Source organism: Oxyura jamaicensis, chromosome Z (genome assembly GCF_011077185.1).
Source record: "Oxyura jamaicensis isolate SHBP4307 breed ruddy duck chromosome Z, BPBGC_Ojam_1.0, whole genome shotgun sequence".
Lineage (NCBI taxonomy): Eukaryota > Metazoa > Chordata > Aves > Anseriformes > Anatidae > Oxyura > Oxyura jamaicensis.
Genome location: NC_048926.1, coordinates 40,524,402 through 40,544,327, shown reverse-complemented (window position 1 = coordinate 40,544,327; position 19,926 = coordinate 40,524,402). Strand labels below are relative to the sequence as shown.

The 19,926-nt window shown below is 34.9% G+C and overlaps 1 protein-coding gene across 1 annotated transcript in view; it reads right to left on the bottom strand.

The window, feature by feature from the left end:
* VPS13A (vacuolar protein sorting 13 homolog A) overlaps positions 1 to 19,926 on the bottom strand; it is a 135,732-nt gene that overhangs the window by 39,698 nt on the left and 76,108 nt on the right. Inside the window, exons 41-54 of the mRNA XM_035309915.1 lie at positions 19,103 to 19,195; positions 18,254 to 18,610; positions 17,380 to 17,481; positions 16,425 to 16,580; positions 16,055 to 16,316; positions 14,894 to 15,054; positions 13,077 to 13,180; positions 10,577 to 10,874; positions 9,046 to 9,441; positions 8,230 to 8,334; positions 7,986 to 8,132; positions 4,400 to 4,528; positions 3,551 to 3,684; positions 994 to 1,123 (exon numbers count right to left, since the gene is read on the bottom strand). Coding sequence (XP_035165806.1) covers positions 994 to 1,123; positions 3,551 to 3,684; positions 4,400 to 4,528; positions 7,986 to 8,132; positions 8,230 to 8,334; positions 9,046 to 9,441; positions 10,577 to 10,874; positions 13,077 to 13,180; positions 14,894 to 15,054; positions 16,055 to 16,316; positions 16,425 to 16,580; positions 17,380 to 17,481; positions 18,254 to 18,610; positions 19,103 to 19,195 — 2,574 coding nt within the window. The remainder of the gene's footprint in view (positions 1 to 993; positions 1,124 to 3,550; positions 3,685 to 4,399; positions 4,529 to 7,985; positions 8,133 to 8,229; positions 8,335 to 9,045; positions 9,442 to 10,576; positions 10,875 to 13,076; positions 13,181 to 14,893; positions 15,055 to 16,054; positions 16,317 to 16,424; positions 16,581 to 17,379; positions 17,482 to 18,253; positions 18,611 to 19,102; positions 19,196 to 19,926) is intronic.

Here is a 19,926-nt window from a genome sequence, read left to right as displayed (position 1 = left end):
AAAGTTCTGACAGGCATCATCATCTGCGTGGATTGGACAAAAAGCTACAGCCAGAAGGATACTATCACTTCCCTTCTCTCAAATGATCCCGTGCTGCTTTGTGAGCAAAACCACACCATAAACAGCTCAACTACTTAACTTAGCTCTCTATCACAGATAAGACTTACAGAACTTGCAGGAAAAAAACACCAGCACCATCTAGAACCTTTAATATACCTTTGCTTCAGTGAAAGAATCAAATCTTATTAAGAAAGTGACTAACACCAAACAAAATATTTAGGAGTTTCCTTTTAAAGTAAAACAAGAGCAAGTAATTTCATTATGTAGCAGTTATGGCAGAAGCATATTAGCTTCCATGGTTAGTGATCTGAAAATCACTAAGTCATGGCTGCACAAGTCAGCACATTCTGCTAACAATTCTCTTAAAGTACCTCATTTTTTACTGTTGAACTATTTCCCTGAGAGTAGACAAAAATGTGGTAGGAGATGCAATTTGAAAGGCAAACCACCAGTCTTGATTCAATCAAATGAGGTTCCTCCTGCATCAGTTATCCCAGAATTGAATTAGGTCTACAACAAGACAAAGTTCTGAAGGTGAAAATCTTTCCTGTACTGCCAGTACTGGCTAAACATGCTATTATGCAAACTTAGCTATTCTTCTAATCATGTATATAAATTCTCAAGAATACTACAGTTCTTCCTTTTCCAACTAATTCTATGTGAAGGTAATAAAAACCGCACATAAAGTACAGCCAGAATACACATCACTATTCAGACTAACATCCCTGGCTTTTGCATATGAAGCTACAGAACATCCACCTTTATTGTGATTTGAGTGAATCTGCTCTGTACATTCCTTGTATCAAAATAATGCCTAGATTTATTAACAAAGTAGTGAAAAAAAAAAAAAAAAAAAAAGTAAACAACCTGTAACAGTGGATACAGAATAGGAAAATAAATAAAATTTAAAGGAGATCTACATAATAGACATACTTCCTTTGGGGTGATTTCCTCAGTTATTTTTCCACACTTCCATGTCAATTTTCTAGATCCTGCTGGGTCTGCCCAAGTGTACAACACTGCCTTATTTGGCTGAAGACAGCCTTCCAATTGACTGAGGGAGCTAGAATGAAGTATTAAAATGTAAATAAACATTTTGCATCGATGACATTTGCATTCCAACATATCCATTAAACAACCAAGAACACCTGTATTATTTTTTAAGTAATGAAAATGAAAACTGAAAACAGCATTAAGGGTATAAAAACATGCAAAAAAAACCATCCTCAGCGCAATAATAAAAGTGTTATTTAAACTTCAAAACAAATATTTATACTTCAGAAATAAATTATACCCAGTAGATTTCAAAAAATCATTTTCTTCACCACTTGTGATTAATATGGAAACATTAAGTACAGAAAAAACAGAAAGCAGAGCTTATAGAAAATTCGAGGTTTGCGTTGTCGTACATTAATATTCTACAAGATATAAAAAATTAAGCATTTAAAGTCCACTGTTTAGGAAAGCTTTCCTCTACACAATTTGCTGAAGGGAAAAAGGTTTAGTATTTAGTATCTGGATACAGTGGGTATTTTCAGGCAAACAGATTTTAAACACTATTACCCTTGCACAGTTAAAACAGGAAGACTTTTCTACTACAGCTCTGGAAGGAGCTTGCCCATTGTCATATATAGTTCATTACAATATTTATGTAGTAAATTTACATTGGGATGAACAAAATCCAGACAAAATAAAAATGACTAATCCTTACAGATAAAAAAAATAAAAAATGAAGCAAACACTTGACTTTACTCCTCATATAAAAAGGAGCAGCATACAGCTGCAATCTTTGTATTTGAGTAGCAGCTCTTCCACTTTTGAAATAAATATATTTTATCAACACTGGTCTGACTGGCTGAAAGAGTACGTTTGGCTTTTAAAAGGATACAGTCCAAGAGCACTGTAATACTGCTTACATTTTGCACTGCAAAATAATAATGTTTCTACCATGCACTACAAGCATACAGTAGCATACAGTAGCAAAGCATTATGAAGACATTTCATCTTGAGAACAGAAGCAGTACAGCTGCACTCAGGTTGTGCAGCACAGTGCTGATCAACATAATTTACTGTGAGCACTAAGTCATTCCACACAAGTAGAATGCTTGGTATCACTCTGTAATATGCCTTGAAAGATGCTTTATGTGGAAAAAAAATATTATTTCTGCTAAATCTCAACTAAACTTGGAGAAGTTTCAAATCTAACTACTTCTCCAGCTCATCTATTACTTATTCTACCCAGTCAGCACACGCATAGTTCCAGAATAGCCAAGCAGATCCTTTGCCCCAAAAGGGACGCAAGGACACAATATTTTTATAAAATTAGACCCATGCTTCTTTAGCTCACAAAATAATTTCTTTGTTTCTATAATCAGGTGACTGGCTTTACCACTCTGTTAACTACTAATCCTATTCAGTTTATAGAACAACAGTGTTCTGACTAAATTAGACATTCAATTTTAAGAAATAGGCTTTTCTCCTCCACTATTTCAGCTTATATAGTTGAAATGAAAAGGAAGTATTGGATACTGAACTACTCTGCTCTACAATTTCATAGACTGCTGATACAATTGCAAAAACATGTTCCTGTGGAGGGAGATGAGAGTATTCTACAGAGCATCATTTCAATACTGTTTTACATGGCACTCTAATTTCTTCTCATTATTAAATATACCTAAGATGCTGATGTGTGTATTTTGTTAATTCTGTATGTAATTCAGGCATTTTGTAAATGTATACAATTGACCTGAAAGGCTTAAAAGCATAATTTCGACAGTAACACAAGCTGTGTGCATAACAACAGTCCAGCCTACATTTTTATCCCCACTTCAGATACACTGTAACTGTAGTTACTATTACAGAATCACAGGATGGACAGGGTTGGAAGGGACCTCTGAAGATCACCTAGTCCAGCCCTCCCTGCTGAGCAGGATCACCTAGAGCTCATTGCGCAGGATGGCATCCAGGTGCGTTTAGACTACCTCCAGAGAAGGAGACTCCACAATCAATCTGGGCAACCTGTGCCAGTGTCACCCTCACAGTAAAGAAGAGCCCTCTCATATTCAGCTGGAACCTCCTGTGCTTCAATTTGTGCCCATTGCCTCTTGTCCTCTCACTGGGCAGAACTGAAAAGAGACTGGCTCCATCCTCTTGACATGCTCCTCTCAGGTATCTATGAGGTGTCCCCTCTGTCTTCTCTTTTCCAGGCTAAACAGGCCCAGCTGTCTCAGCCTGTCCTTGTACGACAGGTGCTCCAGCCCTCTAATCATCTTAGCCCTCCTCTGAACTCGATCCAATGGCTCCGTGTCCCTCTTGTACCAGGGAGCCCAGAACTGGACACAACACTCCAGCTGTGGACTCACCAGGGCTGAGCAGAGAGGGGGGATCACCTCCCTATTGCTTACCTGCTGCTAAGCAGACATCATTACAATACATGAAATAACTGTCGTGTCTCATTGTAGATATCCACACAAAAACCCTTCTTGCATACCTTTGTCCATACTCAATAATTTCTTCTTCAGTATGGTTTATCAACAGAAATGGTGCTGCACCATCATGGTAATTAGAAAAGGTGATCACTGTAGAATGTTCAGTCAGGTTAACATCCACTATAATTCCTCCAAGCTATCAGATGTAAAAAATTATAAAATAAATAACAGCAGAATTAATTTCTAATAAAGCAAATGTAATTCAAATATTCCTGAAACTTTAATAGGATGAAACCACCAAACAGTGAAACAAACAACCAGTTCTAACATGCTTGTAAAAAAATTTCCAAATCACACTGTTATTAGGAAACAAACATTGCATTCAGTAACAAGAATTTTGCAAAATTACAAAAAAAAGAGGAGTTCTATACTCTCAAAATCTAGGCTGGCAGTAGAGGAATCTTCATTGAACCACTCATACCCAGTAATGTCTCTCAAAATATTCTACTATTAAAAACACTCAAGTATTTCAGAACTGCTGCTAGATGAGACTATTTGCAGCATAGAGGTAAATTTAGTGGTGTCAAAGTTTCTTTTCAAAGTAGCAGTGTCACTTCACAGTTAATGTAAATTCTCAGCCTTAGCTGGAAAACACTGGGAAAAAAAAAATCATCCTTACAGCTTCAACAGTCTGCTTCTTCAGAAAGTGTTTAAAATGAAACATGTACATATCCTTATATAGACAGGACAGTGTGAGAATGAGAATAATATACTTGCACATATATAGCCTTTTCCTCAGCTAAGGTTATGAAATATTTGATTGAGTGTAAAGGCAAAAAAAAAAAAAAATTGGAGAATGGTAACGGAGAACTTATTTATGCTGTTTTATCTTATTTCCAATGGTCATTTACCTTGTTGTCCAAATGCAGTAAGAGACAATTTTCTTGCTTATCAAAATTTATCTTCTTTGGAGGCAGATCCGAATTTTCAACTCTAACAAGCAGTTTGTTGGCATCACTTTCAGGCCAAAAGGGAATACACTATTAAAAAAAACACAGGCATTTTAAGTGAGAAGACCATGGCATTCCACTTTAACCCAAAGTTCCTTTCTAAAATTTTACCCGGAAGCGTAGTGCAGTCAGACCAGGAATTCTATTAAAACACCTAAAATAATTACTTACCTGAACACAATAAACTGAAAGGAAGTCAAAAGAAAATCAGACTACAGTAAAGAAACAGAGACAGTAAGGAGCTAAAAGTAAAAAAGGTAAGACTTCATATTCATAAGAACAAGTAGTCTTAAAATGGATACTGTATGCAAAATACAGAGTATAAATCCAAGCAGAGGTACAACACCAAAATGGATATGCCTGCTAAAACAAATAAAGAAAAAATCCATTGACAAATCAGTATTTTCTCCATTAACAGATCTCTTTAAAACAAGTCTAAATTACAGATCAGTCTTATAGTGACAAAAAAAGATAATAGCGTATATACACTCCTAAGTAACTTGAGAAAGCAGGATATTGTCACATTAGTTGTTCTTTTGTAATAATATATATATGTATGCATACACATACACAAGCCCGCATATTTATGTATGCATGTGAGTGCATATGAAATACAGAAATAAAATATGAAGCCTTAGTCAGTGTGCACAGTCTGCTATTTTCACCCACAACTGAAATCACAGCCCTTCTAGGTTTAAAAATCCTACAATCTCTCTTCAATAGTTTACATTCTAAATGGATAAGACAGAGAGGCACAAAATAAAAAAGTTTTAATTGCAACCCAGGAAAAAAATGATGCAAATGAAAATAGTCCTGCCAAGGAACAAACTATGATTAGCCATAACTCTCAATTGCATTCACAAACACTCAACAGCATTCTTATGAAGTTCATGGTGGTTCTATACTCAGAATGAAAAGACCAGCATAAACCAAAGACTATCTAAACACATATGTTTTCCTGTATTTCAAACTGTTCACCTGCAACATTCAAAGCTGCAAAAGCATCTCTTTTCAATATAGATTAAGAAAACAGATGTTTAGATTCAATTCCATTTGAATCCTAGAATTAGATCTTTAATGGTGAAGTACTAGTTCACCAACTTACCATGCCACTAAGTTCCCTTTCCCATTGTTTCTCACACCACAGGAAGCAGAAAGACAAAGGAAAAAATATAGTTAAACCGCAAGACTGAAGGTGTTATCTACACCAACACGTATTGTACAGATCAAAGAAATTCAAATTGTGTTGTAATCTAGCATCAAGTACAGCAAGCAAGTCTTCACATGGAACATAAGAGAACTCAGAGGAAATTTGAAGAGAATCAGTCTCAGTCAACAATAAATTAAAGCTTTAAATCAAAACTAAAATAAGAGGATTGGCTTAAGAAGTTACAGAAGCAACTATAGAGAGCTGAAAAAATAGTTTTTGCAATGGTCTTTACTGCAATAGTCATAAAACAACACTGCATTCTAATGTTTTGCAACACACTTGCTAGCTAACTGCTTCACCAGACATTATATTTATACTTTTATCTCCATTCCATAGTCAGAGTTCTAATCTGTATTTAGCAGCAATTTTATGTACAGCCTTGATCAATATTTTCTTTCTTTCTTTTTCTACAGATGCATGCTGGTCAGCTGTCTTGCACTATACCTAATTTAATGGATGGTTGTGGTGGTTTTACCGTGCTAAGTAGCTGAACACCACAACCGCTCTCTCACTCCCCCTCCTCAGATGAGGAGGGGAAGAAGTAAAGGAAAGAACATCTCATGGGTTGAGATAAGGATCATTTAATTAAAGGGAAAAAAATATTAAGGAAATATTATTATTAATTAAACAATTCAACTAGAGGGAAAAAAGGGAAAGGGGAAAAGGGAATAACAAAACAAAACATGTAGAGGCTATGTGGAAGTGCAGAGGAAAGAAATTACTCTCTACTTCCCACAAATGAGCAATGCTTGACCACGTCCTTGAAGCAGGGCCTCAATGCACATAGCTTGTGTTCAGGAGGAGGACAGATGTTTTCGCAACGAGAGCCCACCCCTCCCCTCTTCTTCCTTTTTCCACTTTTTATTGCTGAGTGTGACTTCATATGGTATGGAATATCCCTTTGGTTGGTTTAGGTCAGCTGCCCTGCTGATGTTTCTTTCTCACTTTTTTGTCCACCCCCTAGGAGGGTCAGAGAGAGTCCTGATGCTGTGCCAGCACTGCTCAGCAGCAGACACAACACTGCTGTGATACCACGGCTGTTCTAGCTACAAGTGCAGAGCGCAGCACTGTATGGGCTGCTGCAGGGAAAGTTAACATCCCAGCCAGACCCAGTACAATGGTCCTTAACAAGCTATTTCATACTAGTCGATATCCAGCAACTCCTTTGTACTGAAAACTTTCAGAAATGATTGATTTTTCTTAAAAGTAAATAAAAGTTTCTGACAGATCAACTGCTTTCCAGACAGCAAACAGGTCCAAGAATAGATGGGCTCTACACAATGATTGCTTTTTACCTGAGAAGACAGGCTATTGATTGCTAAGAAAGAAGAGTGTAAAAAAGAGAAAAGCAGCAGAAAGGATTCTGCTTAACTGAAAACAAAATAGTAGAATGAAGCAGTGGGGAGTGCAGGGCAGGGAAGTAAATGAAGCTGAGATATTATGAACATTCTAACAGACTTGTCTCTATTCTGGGTATGCTCTCTTCCAAGACCCATTAGAGGAAAGGCAGAGGGAGATTTCGCTCTTCCCAGAAGGCAATATTCTTTCAGCTTTCACAGACATAAAAAACTCCCACAGATTGGCTTTGTTTCTCCTACATGTCCTGAAGGAAGCTCACAACATAGTAACCCAGAGGCACTTAACTCAAAACACACACACAAAATAATTGTATCAGACACGACGGTACTGCAGTGCTAAAAGTAAAGCTATATGATCAGTCTTCAACTGAGTAGACTTTGTCAGCACAGACAAAAGCTGCCATTTCTGCACCACTTGGCCTGGGTGTCAGTGATCCATCTCCAGAAACAATGTGTTAAGAAGTTTAAAAAAAAAAAAAAAAAAAAAAAAAGAACAGTTTGGACCTATCTGAACTGACCCATACGAGCGACCTTCTTCCTATAAGGAAGTGGCATAGCATGTAATGTACCAGGTCAGCCAAACCACTCTACCAGGTATCACTGCAAAAATGGAACAGAAATTTCAGTGTCACTGCAGAGAGAGATAACACAGTAACAGTAAAGCTCTTTTTCCGCATACCACTACTTATGATGCTGGTAACACCAAAAATATTCCTATTATAAATTTGAAGCAGGTTAAAATATGTCCTAAAACAATATTGAGAAAATTTAAGAGAACACAGATAACTTACTAAAAATCCAATGCAATTTATTCAAGCATTATCACTGAACACTGCATGTCTCTAATCTCCTGTGACTGAGTGTTAAAACTATTTTTGTTTTTCTTAAACAATTGGAATAGCTTCCTTGGTAAGTTTACCTGTTGCAAAACAATGGGTATCCACTTTTCTTTGCCTTCTTCAGCTACTTCCAAAGTGTATTTGCTTCTATTTGAGATCATAAAAAATGGAGTGAAAGTCACAATTCTAGTAATATTAAAACTGCTGTTGTTTATGGTGACACCAACCTGTGAGTAGAAAAATATTGTTAGACAGATGCTGCTCTGTTCTTACTTAATCTATACTTCCAGAAAGCAATGAATTTGCAAAATAAATTTCACTCACTTGATACTCCTTTTTATGACTCTTGCATTTCACAGAACCATGACTTCCAACAGTGTCCAGTGAAAACTGATCTGACAGTTCACTATCAGTTACCATAAGCTGCACCTATAAAGAAGCAACGTGTATTAAATTTCAATTTACAAACACTGACATTTGGAATCACGTATATAGATATGTATACATATAAATGTAAGTGCATATTGGAAACATTGGCATTTGTATGAAGACATCAAGACATAACAACTGCCAGTATTGACTCATTCCTCTGTCAGTAGTAATCAGCATTAAAAACCTCATGTAGGGAAGTCAAATAGTAAGCTGCAATTTAACCTTAGCTTACTACCAACTCAGACTGTATCTAACAACCACTGCAAGTATTCACTTTTCAAGCACTGGAGCTTTACATTTTTAAACAAATTCTAAGTCTTTTAAAATCACATATAGAGTATACAAATATAAACAGAAGTGCATACTAGTGTTTCTATTAAAAAGACAAGACATTGCAATTGTTAATATGGACTCACATATAGATATTTTTTGCCACCATTAACTACAAGCTATGTGGAATATGCATTTTTAATGTAAGATACTCCAGAAGACGTAAACATGAAGATCCTGTCCTCAGCTTGTCACAATAAAATCTCATAGACAAATCAACATACTGCATTATTTAAAATATTCTGCCTTTAGTCAGAAATACAGCAAGATTCATGCTGTTTATGGAATATAATAGTGTAGATAGCTTTCAAAGTGTAAAAACACTTCTGTACAGCAAGAGCAAAGTACAGAGCTATCAGATTTTACTAGCTGTAATACCTTGTTATTTTGGAGGAAGTTTTTGGGCTGGAAAGAAAAAAGTAGCGGCTTTTTGTAATCCGGAGGATGCTTGCGGTGGATACCATCAGCTTTGTACTGCAACATTCGACCAGTTTTATTTACCATCCAGTATGGACTGTGAATTGCTATAACCATCTGCCCAGTTGTGTAGGTCACGTGGACAGCAATATCCAGTTCAGTCTTATCCAGCTCCGTGATGCAGTAGAATGTTGTGAAGCTGATTTCTGGTAGATTACTTTTTATATGGTACTCACTTTTCCAGTTTTGATCTAGATAGTTCAGCAACTGTAAATCTAGTTTTGTTTGATCCAATACTGCATTATGAATCTGGGCTGAACATCCATCTTCCAGAGTGTCATATTTGTTCCCATTTCCCTTATTGAAAAAAAGTTTACATTTTCTTATCTTTGACAATTAAGATACAAGTTATTTAGGCAAAATTGTAAAGTGATTATTATATTATTTAACTGTTACATTCTTAAACATCTAAATACATTTTACTGAAAAAAAAATCAATGCATTGTCACTAGTATTTAATAAAATACTGTCACAAAATTCAAATGAATATAATGTTTAAATGACAGATTTCTTCAATACAAATGACAGATTTCTTCAGTATTTCTTTCATTAAATTCATAAGCGAGATAATAAAAGAGCCTGTTACTTCCAAACACATGGCAGAGGCCATGGTCTCTAGCTCTAGTAATTGTGCATTTGTAATAAAGAAAATATTATTAAATTATTCTACCTGCATCCAAATACTAAACATTAAGACCGTTTGAAAAAAATGTTTGTGTCTACTTTATTATTCTAAATCTACATCAGTAAGTAGTGGAACACAATCAGGACATATCCTCAAAATGAAACATTAAGTACTGAGGAACCAATGTCAACACTACACGTTTTGGGTGTTTTACTTGACAGTGGCTCATTTCTGGTCTTGGAATGATGGCCAACTAACAGTTAAAGGGCACCTAATTGTTTCATTTCTTCTAAAAAGAATGTACTGTCTTGCACTTTGGCTGCAATTCAAGCCAAAACCTGGCAGCACTGGGAGAACTCCTTAAAAGCATGCTATTATAACTATTATTAAAAGTTAGTGACAGCTAGTGACAGCACATAAAATGCTAATGTAGGCTGACCTATTTATATTGCTTGAGGTGATCATAATCCACAGGAAAAACTTCACTGCTTACTTAGGCTCAAGCTGCATGTGGAAATCACAAAGTGACTCTCCCATAGGATTATGCTTATGCAGTGTAAATTTCTCTTTACCTATGTATCTAAAATATGTGTTACTGAGGATTAAACCCACCACTTTTCCCATTCTGGTGCTGCTTCATTTCTGCAGATATAGACTTACCCTTCCAAGATCTGTAAACCCTGCTTCAGAAAAACTCTAACAGAAGCCATTTATTTTAATAACCATTTTCAAATACAGTTCAACTAGCTAATCAACTTTTATGACACAGGTGGGCAACACCAAAAAATTGAAGAATTGAAGAATTACCTCTACAGAGTAAATAATGTGATATGGAAGGAGATTGCGGAGAAGAACAGAAGGCCATAAATGAACAACATATGGAAAATCCCATTGATCATCTGCACATAAAGTAGATGTCAACGTGTCTTTTACTATAACAATATTGATGATAAAGGAGTGGTTAGTTGACCTCACAGACTGGCATTTCCTTTGTAATAAGCTGTCAACATTTTTCATAATTTCATCAAATGTAATTCCTTCACACATATCATATTCTCCATCCACTCCACTTTCATTGGCTATTGGTTGCAAACTCAGTACGGATCTGTAAATGAAAACGTTTAAAAGAAACTCAGTATGAGATTGAATATTTTAATTACAATAAAGTAGGATGCAATCACAGAATCACAGGATGGACAGGGTTGGAAGGGACCTCTGAAGATCACCTAGTCCAACCCTTCCTGCTGAGCAGGATCACCTAGAGCTCATTGCGCAGGATGGCATCCAGGTGCGTTTAGACTACCTCCAGAGAAGGAGACTCCACAATCAATCTGGGCAACCTGTGCCAGTGTCACCCTCACAGTAAAGAAGAGCCCTCTCATATTCAGCTGGAACCTCCTGTGCTTCAATTTGTGCCCATTGCCTCTTGTCCTCTCACTGGGCACAACTGAAAAGAGACTGGCTCCATCCTCTTGACATGCTCCCCTCAGATATCTATGAGGTGTCCCCTCTGTCTTCTCTTTTCCAGGCTAAACAGGCCCAGCTGTCTCAGCCTGTCCTTGTACGACAGGTGCTCCAGCCCTCTAATCATCTTAGCCCTCCTCTGAACTCGATCCAATGGCTCCGTGTCCCTCTTGTACCAGGGAGCCCAGAACTGGACACAACACTCCAGCTGTGGACTCACCAGGGCTGAGTAGAGGGGGAAGATCACATCCATTGACCTGCTTGCAACACTGTTCTGAAAGTACCCCAGGATATCATTAGCCTTCTTGGCCACGGGAATTTAGTAAAATAAGTTAGTAATACTAACAACCCTAGTATTACTTAAAATATTGATGATTTCTGACAGTAATTCATGCTTTTCTTGCTCAAGTCAGGAATCTAAAAGTATTTTAGATCCCAAAGATTCCTAGATTTGTACCAGCTGTGGGTTTTTCTTCCATACTTTCACATCCTTTACTCGGAAAGAAGGGGCTGTTGGGGATTCTTATGAAAGGCTGCTGAAATCCCTTACAAGAGCTGTTATACTCCGTTTTCCATGAAAAAGGTATGAATTAAAAATTCACTCTTTAGACAGATCTGCAAAATGTGCCCTTCTTTCTGGTCAAGTTATGCATTAAATTAATGGCTTATTTTTATAGAAGTGGCTTTTGTAAGGCATCTGCCTTAACCCAATTGGCTGCTCCCTGACTGAAGATTTTTTGTCAATGAACATTTTGTGACTGCCTAGGGAGACTCACCAATATATCCATGTAATTAATCAGAAGGTTGCTAAACCGTATTAATAAATAATCTTATTAAATACAATATATATACTTAGAAATATTGGTGAACTTACTAGCATGTTCAGTACACTGTAGCTTATTTAACAAAAAAAATTGAAACAGAAGGATTGCTTTCAATGACTTGTGCAGAACATGGAAGCATTCTAGAACTTTTATGATTTCTTTGCAAATTTCAGCACAAAGAAACATGCACACTGTAATACTTGCCAGTACTTAGCTATCAGCCTTAAAAAAAAAAAAAGAAAAAAAAAAATAGGGGGGGCATGTTTAGGTGAAAACAGATGGAAAAAGCCTCTACATTTCTAAAAACAGTCAAAGCAAACATCTGCCTAAAAGTTAGTGACAGTTCAGCTAAATGGTACTTAGCAACTCACTGCAATTGGGTGTTATCTTGAAGATGCTAATAGCATAGCTATACTGGAAATTAAGATTGATAGGTTGGTTTTCTCCTGTATCAGTGATGTAATGTGTGATGAAGTGCTTAAATGTATGAGTTTCGACTTTACATTCAGTATCACTAAAACAAAATACTTTTTTTTTTTTTTTTTTTTTTTTTTAAGAAAAAAGCAGCTGTAGCACATCACTAGACATCATTCCATTAAGGAAAATGTCTGTACTGTGTTGATAAGCATCACTGTGTCCCAGAAGCACCTGGACTTGAATTGTTAGAGAAACTCAAATGCTCAGCTAATTTGTTTGGTAAAATGGATTTCAAAAGTTCCTAAAAAATCCATTTCAATTAAACGGTATCCTAATTTAACTAAGAACAGATGCTCTGAGTAGATCCGAGCCAACAATGATAGTATAATCATAGTATAATATTATACTATAACTATACTATATTACACTATTATATACAGTATATACAGTATTATAATTATACTATATTACAGTATTAGGTAGCAATGGGAAACAGATTTTTTTTTTTTTTAGTATAGTTATATGGACACAACAACTAGCAATGTATAAATATATTCCATGACAAAAATAAAACAAACAAACAAGAAAACAATAAAAAGTACCTGTATGAGGACAACGGTATGTTGAATTCATTTTCTGGTGATGCAGTCCCTAAACATCTTCCTTCCTCAAAAATATTGAACGGGATTGAAAAATGATTCCTTATCTATGTAAAATAAAAATCCAGCAAGATACATTAGGAAAAAATGGTAGCATAAACTTTATTGCAACTAACAGACTACAGAATGAGGACTCCCTCACTGTTCGTCTTACCCATTTGCCATTTAAGGTCAGGTATTTCAAAAGACCTGTCTCTAATACCAGCAAATCTCCTTAAACGATTTTGTTGTGCAGTTTAATGTTATAGTTTAATTATGAATTACTATATTAGCTGTAAAATTCTTTTCAAGGAGAAACATACCCTGCAAAATCAAAGACAAGTAAATCTGAACTGTCTAATAACTTTCCAAAGAACTTTCTTTTAAAAATATAACATACAAAGGTCTGCGGGTCAAAATTCATATGGAAGAAAACACAAGGGAAGCAATTCTTTACTCACACTTAAACCATTAACATACATTGACTTTGGGTGAGCATTTAGCTCTTTCGTTCTTTGCAAACATTAGTTTTCTATTTCAGTGTTCAGAAATTTTTCAATTATTTAATGTTCTCCTTTTCAGGTCTCTCTGAAGGAAATGTCTAATATTGCCTAGATACTCTCTCTACGAATTTTACATAGACATATATAGATTAACACAACATAAAAGCATGCATTATACAAATACAGACTATTGTTCTTTCAAGTCATTAATGTATACTAATAACTCAAAGTTAATGTTAAAATGCTATTAGGTTTCCAAGCACAGCAGTTTCTTCAGCATACTAACTTTTTATAAATGCTGCACAGTTACCCAGTTCTGATATTTCAGCACACAACCCTATATAGGAGAGTGACAGTTTGGTTTTAATTACCAATGCTGTTGTTTTATATGGGAAAAAAAAATAGAAGCACATGCAGCAAAAATGAAATACTTGTTATTCTTTCCTGTCCCCTCTGAAGTGGTATACCTCCTGTACTAAGGCATCCAAGCTCTCATTATGTAACAAGCACACAAATACTAGAAAAATGCTTTTTTATTTTTGACCCATTTGCAGTTACATCAGGATCTTGTGCAACCACAAGAAAGCCAAGGCACTGACCAAAATCCAGTTACCATGTTGATATCAAAGCTGAAGCTTAACATAGGGAAAAAAACAGTGAATCTGATCATTAACCACATAACAATGGAATACTATTTGGACCATCCATAAAATTCTGTTTGCCTTGGACTAATAAATTATATGTCTATCAAAAAAGACTATTAAAGATGTGCTGAAAGGGCTCACTCTTCAGTTAGTTTGGTATTAAATTTGAAATGCAAGTGTCAATGGTATGGGATGAAGAAAAAGAAATAATCTAACACAAGGATAACCTTGAGGAACCAAGGTAAATTTAAGAGGTTTGAAAATTTCATACAGAGCACATATTTCACAAGACTAAGATTAGAGCAATTATTAGAAAACATTAGTGATTAATTATGCTGATCTAACATCTGGTCCATTTCTAATACTACTCTATCCAGTCCCTTCATCATTTTGAAAAAGCTTCTTGTTCTTGAAAATCTCTTCTAAATCTCCTTATAATAAATACACAGCAGCAGATTTATATTAATTGTTCAGATCAGTTTGTAAAATACAGTTGTAAAAATATTTATTTATAGACTACATATTTATGATCATTTACATTCATTGAAAATTTAACAAAAAAAATATAACATCGGAGATAGTGGATATGTACTGGATATGTACATATATGGACATGTACATACTGGATATATACCTGGATAGGAGAACGTATAGTTATTATCTTGCTTCCTTCAACAGTATCAATTTGGCAGACAATGGACCTTTCAACACCTGATTCCTCATGCCTTACTCTGTAAATACATCGACCCACTTTTGTTAATGGAATCTTCTCCACAGCGGAATGATTATGTGGACCTAGAACATACAAGGTGAGAAATGACAGTCTCAAAAGGGGGATAAAGATAGATTTGAAATACAAAAATGTACATTCAAGCGTATTTTCTGTACCACTGTATCTCCACAAAAAATTAAAGCAAATAAGTATAATCACCACTTTTAGTCTAACTGACAAATTGTAGTGTCACCAAATAAATAGAATCATAGAATTATTAAGGTTGGAAGAGACCTTCAAGATCATCTGGTCCAGCCATCCCCCTACTACCAATGTCACACAATAAACTATGTCCCTAAGTGCCAGGTCCAACCTAGGAAAGATTCTCCCCCCCACCCCACACCCCAGGAAAAGGCATAAATGAATAAATTATGAATGTACATAACCTAAGTACACTCCATCTTTTGCCTCTGCAAATAAAATTGGTGCCTAGAGAGAAATATTTACAAAATATTATGGCTTATTAAAAAAGTACCGCACATAAATATTAGAAAAATAATTAAACTATTAATAAATCATATGGTCAAGATTTGTTTGCCAAGTAAGTTTTGAAAAACTGTCAATTGCTATGACAAACCAACTTACGTGCTTAACTCATACACCATTAAAAATCGCTAAATTTTATTTCAGCTTTAACTATGTTCTTTAAATTAAAACAATATTTTCTTAAGAGTAACTTCTCTCAACATGTATATCTGCAGCCCTCAGTATTGTTAAAAAAAATCAGCAGCTTAATTCTGCATTAACTTGTGAATACAAACAAAAAGCATTTGATTGCAATAAAACTAGGAAATAAATTAGTTATCTAAACAAGTTACCATAGTAGGAAATTTATTTAACAAGCAATATACAGGGAACTTTTAGCTGAAAAAGCCAAAGCAGGATTTCAAACACTGAGATGTGTCTAGAATATGAAGAATCATTCCTTTCGTGTCGTGCAGTCCTCCAGTATTTACTAACAAGTAGAAGACGCATCATGCCCCATGCTGCAAAAACAGAAGGTTTATGAATTTTGGAACTTACAGATTTGAATGTAAAACCTTTTGCTACTCAGAGTGGTCATTGCGGTGAACTGGTCACTCTCATTTTTAGTTCTGACATATTCCATATTTAAATTCTCTCCATCTATTAAATGAAATATTTTAGCTCCAAATTCAACATTGAGGACACTAAAGGAATCACTGGGTGAGACAGTGATGGGAAGTCCTAAAGAATTTATTAGTACAAATGGTGCTCGGTCTTTTTTGAAGATGTCTGAAGTTTGACTTGCTGCTTCAGCAAATGCCTAAAAAGCAAAGATACAAAACACAAATATACTGAGTAAGGCTTCAACAAAAGAATCTGTGCAAACATACATTTAACACAAATCTGACACTGTCGTTATCTTTCTTACCGTGCCCAAGTTACTCAACATTTGTAGGCCACATTTGGATAGTGTAATATTCAGCTGGTCTTTTGAGGAAACATTTATTACTGTTTTATGTTCTGGAACTTTGTAGTTTTCTTCTGCATCCGATTCAACCAATGCTTTTTTAGGCTTCTTCTTCATCTGAAAAGAGATTTTATTTTTTTTTTTAATTCTTATCTGATCATTCTTTCTGTAAAGCAAATTTCATCTCATGACTTTTTTTTTCCCTCCTCTTCCCACTTCTATGCCCTGTACTATTTTCCTATTTTGTTCATGGTTTTATTCTCAAGTTAAAACAAAAAGAGGGAAAGAAGATGGCAACAAGCAAAAGATAGATTTCAGAAGTCAATGAAATTCCAATTAAAGGAGCTAAATTTATCATTATTGAAAAATAAACATACCCATATACTAACATACGTAGTTAATGCTATGGGAAAACATTCATCCTAACACATATATTATCACTATATAAAAACTATATAAATAGTTTATTTCTCATTCTTAAAACAAATTCCAAACTAACTAACTCCAAGTATAGTCTAGATGTTTCCAAACCATGTACTCACTTTGTATGTTTTTTTTGTATTTGACAGGAAAAAAAGAAAAAACAAGAACAACTATATGAAATATTTTCTAGGACTTCAATTTTTCTGGAAATGATACATTACCAAATGTTACATTTCAAATCTAGGCAAGAAAATATGAGCTTTGACTCACTACCTTATACCTTCCTCCTGCATTAGGTCTCTTATCTTCTTAGGAACATTCATGAAAGCAATTTCTTGCTTTTATGCAAGAAATAACAAAAATAACAAAAACGTTATTTTTTTTAGTATCAGAACTAAAATGTGCAGAGTATATACAATATAATTTTATTCCTCCCCCTCCCCCTCCAAAGGAATTAAAGTAAAAGATTTGAGTTCAGATTTGGGAAATATACCTTGATTTCTAGAATCCAAGGTTTGAATAAATCAGTCTTCTCAATTTCTAGTGGTTCAAGTAATGGTTCCCACACCCCGAACATCTCATTAAAATAATGTACCTATGGGAAATGAAAATGTCAGTTAGGAAATTACATACAACTTAAAACAACAAAAGCTCTACAGATTTTAAGACTTAAAATTCTGATTTACAAATGTATTAATTACTTTGGAATATAAAAGACAGTCAGATTGGACTTTTAGTCAACTCCTACTATAAGATGAAGCAAATAAATTACGTAAATAAATGAGGCATGTAAGTCTCTGCTGGAAAGACCCATTTCCAAATTAAGTTGCATAAGGTCTGTCGCTTAAACTATAATTTTCACTTACGCTGTAGGCACTAGAAGTCTAAAACACTACAAAATAAGGATTAATCTGCCTACAATGACCAATGAATTTTATATCACTAATTTCCAAATATTGGAAATTTTGGAAGATTTATATATGAAACTGATATCACATGATACTTTATAAAAATGACACATTAATATATCATATTGCAATCTTAATTTAACATTGTCAAAGAGTTTTATCCAGTTGCTACTCCAAAACTTAATATTATCACAAAAGTCCTCTGGCAAGCTATATTGAGTTTAAGTGTGGATAAATGTCAGATTGTATAAATTCAATTACTATCATTAATACCTTACATTTAATGCATTAAATTTTCACTTTAGCTACCTTAACACCTTATTCCTGTGCTGCTGCTACAATATGTATCATCAAGACCTTAATCATCAAATACACAGGTTATTTTTCTTTTATTTCCTAATTAACATAATAGGCTTAATATCTTAAGAGAACTTTTCTTCCTCATCTTGGATTCCTCACCTCTAGCTCAAGCCGAGAATGTAGGTTGATAAGTGTACTCCAGTTTTTGACTTCTCCGAGAAATGAGGATTTGGCTAAGAGCATTGGTACAGTTCGGTGGCCAACACCAGCTTCAAGTGTTAGAACAACAGATTCTACACTCATTTTCAATGACTCTCCGGTGGGAACCAGTTCAGAGGTTAGACTTGTGTCTTCATTTTCATTTGACTCTTCAAGAAACCACATTTTCAGATTTTTTACATCTTTCATATTCCACAAGTCTGGAGGAATTTGACTAATCTCTTCTTCTGTTGTTTCTGCAGTTCGATAAAGGGCGGAGGTAATAGTGATTACTGTATTTATGATTATTGGTGAAACCTACAAGAAAGAAGTTGGAATAATTGGAAATGAGAAACTAGTACAGGAAAAGGTACACTACTTTCAGACACAAAATCTTAGCGAATTATGTTACGCTAACAAAATAGTTCTGTTCTCTACAGGACTCTTTCCTCACATATGAATACAGATTTCTTTCCATAAGCTACATTTTAACCTGTTCAGATTTTCAACCCCTGCCTTTCTTCCAGAAGAAACTGGATTATCCAACACCATTTGTGAATGCTTCAAAACTTAATTCTGTACATCAGGCTATTTTATAGTACTCAGCATCCAAAAACACTGTGACATACTAATTATTATTAAATTTTGTTTGTTTTTACATCCTAAACAGCAAAGTAACCTGATGAAGAACACTTCAGTCATTTCTGATTTTAATTTTATTTTTTTTAGTAAACATATCCCAGAAGCAACTTTAAAGCCTTCTGAGCAGGAAGGAGTAGAGAACTAAAAACCATGAAAATATCTACCTACCTTTACTGTCAGAGATTTAATCATTAGATCAGCTGACTGTGGATTTGTACCTGATTGTTTCATCTCAAAGAAGAAGTCACAAGGCTGTAGTACCTACACAAAAGAGTAAAAACACGTTGAGAAAAAAAGATATATTCTAAAAAGCATATAATTTCAAATACCATTCGTCAAAAATACTGAAAAGTTATCATTATTTGTTCTTCAAAATTAAGAGGAACCTTAACAATAACATGTGCTCCAATGTAAAGGAAAAAAAGCATCAGAAGCATCATCTCAGTTATTCTCAATCATTAAAGCATCAAATGCCAACTACAGGAAAATGTACTACACTATAGAATTTATATTCCTTAGGTAAAATTTGCAGATATCTTAAAATATACTGTGCATCATCATGCTTGTGACTTTTCATGAGGATCAGACTTTTCAGACAGTGAAAACAAAGCAAACATACTGAATAAATACATCACTAAATCAGTGACTCAGATATAGCTGTATTTTACAGACATTGCATACTTCCATTTACCAAGGTTAACCAAAACCTTTGTGTATAACAAAGCAGGCTGATGTAGTTAGTAGCTGTACTACTGAAGCAGTATCGACAGCAAAACTTACTCTTGAGTCCCTTATCTGAGAAGATAAGTTGTTTTTTAAAAATATATTTTTCAAGAAATGTTAATTTTGTAATCTTTCCCAGCATCTCTGTCCACATCTAAATTAGATGCTGGAGGCATAGATATACCCTGAATCACTTTTACCATCCTTTTCACCAGTGAGTTTGATCTACCTATTTTTGGTCTATGTTATTATTCCAACCACTGCTGCTC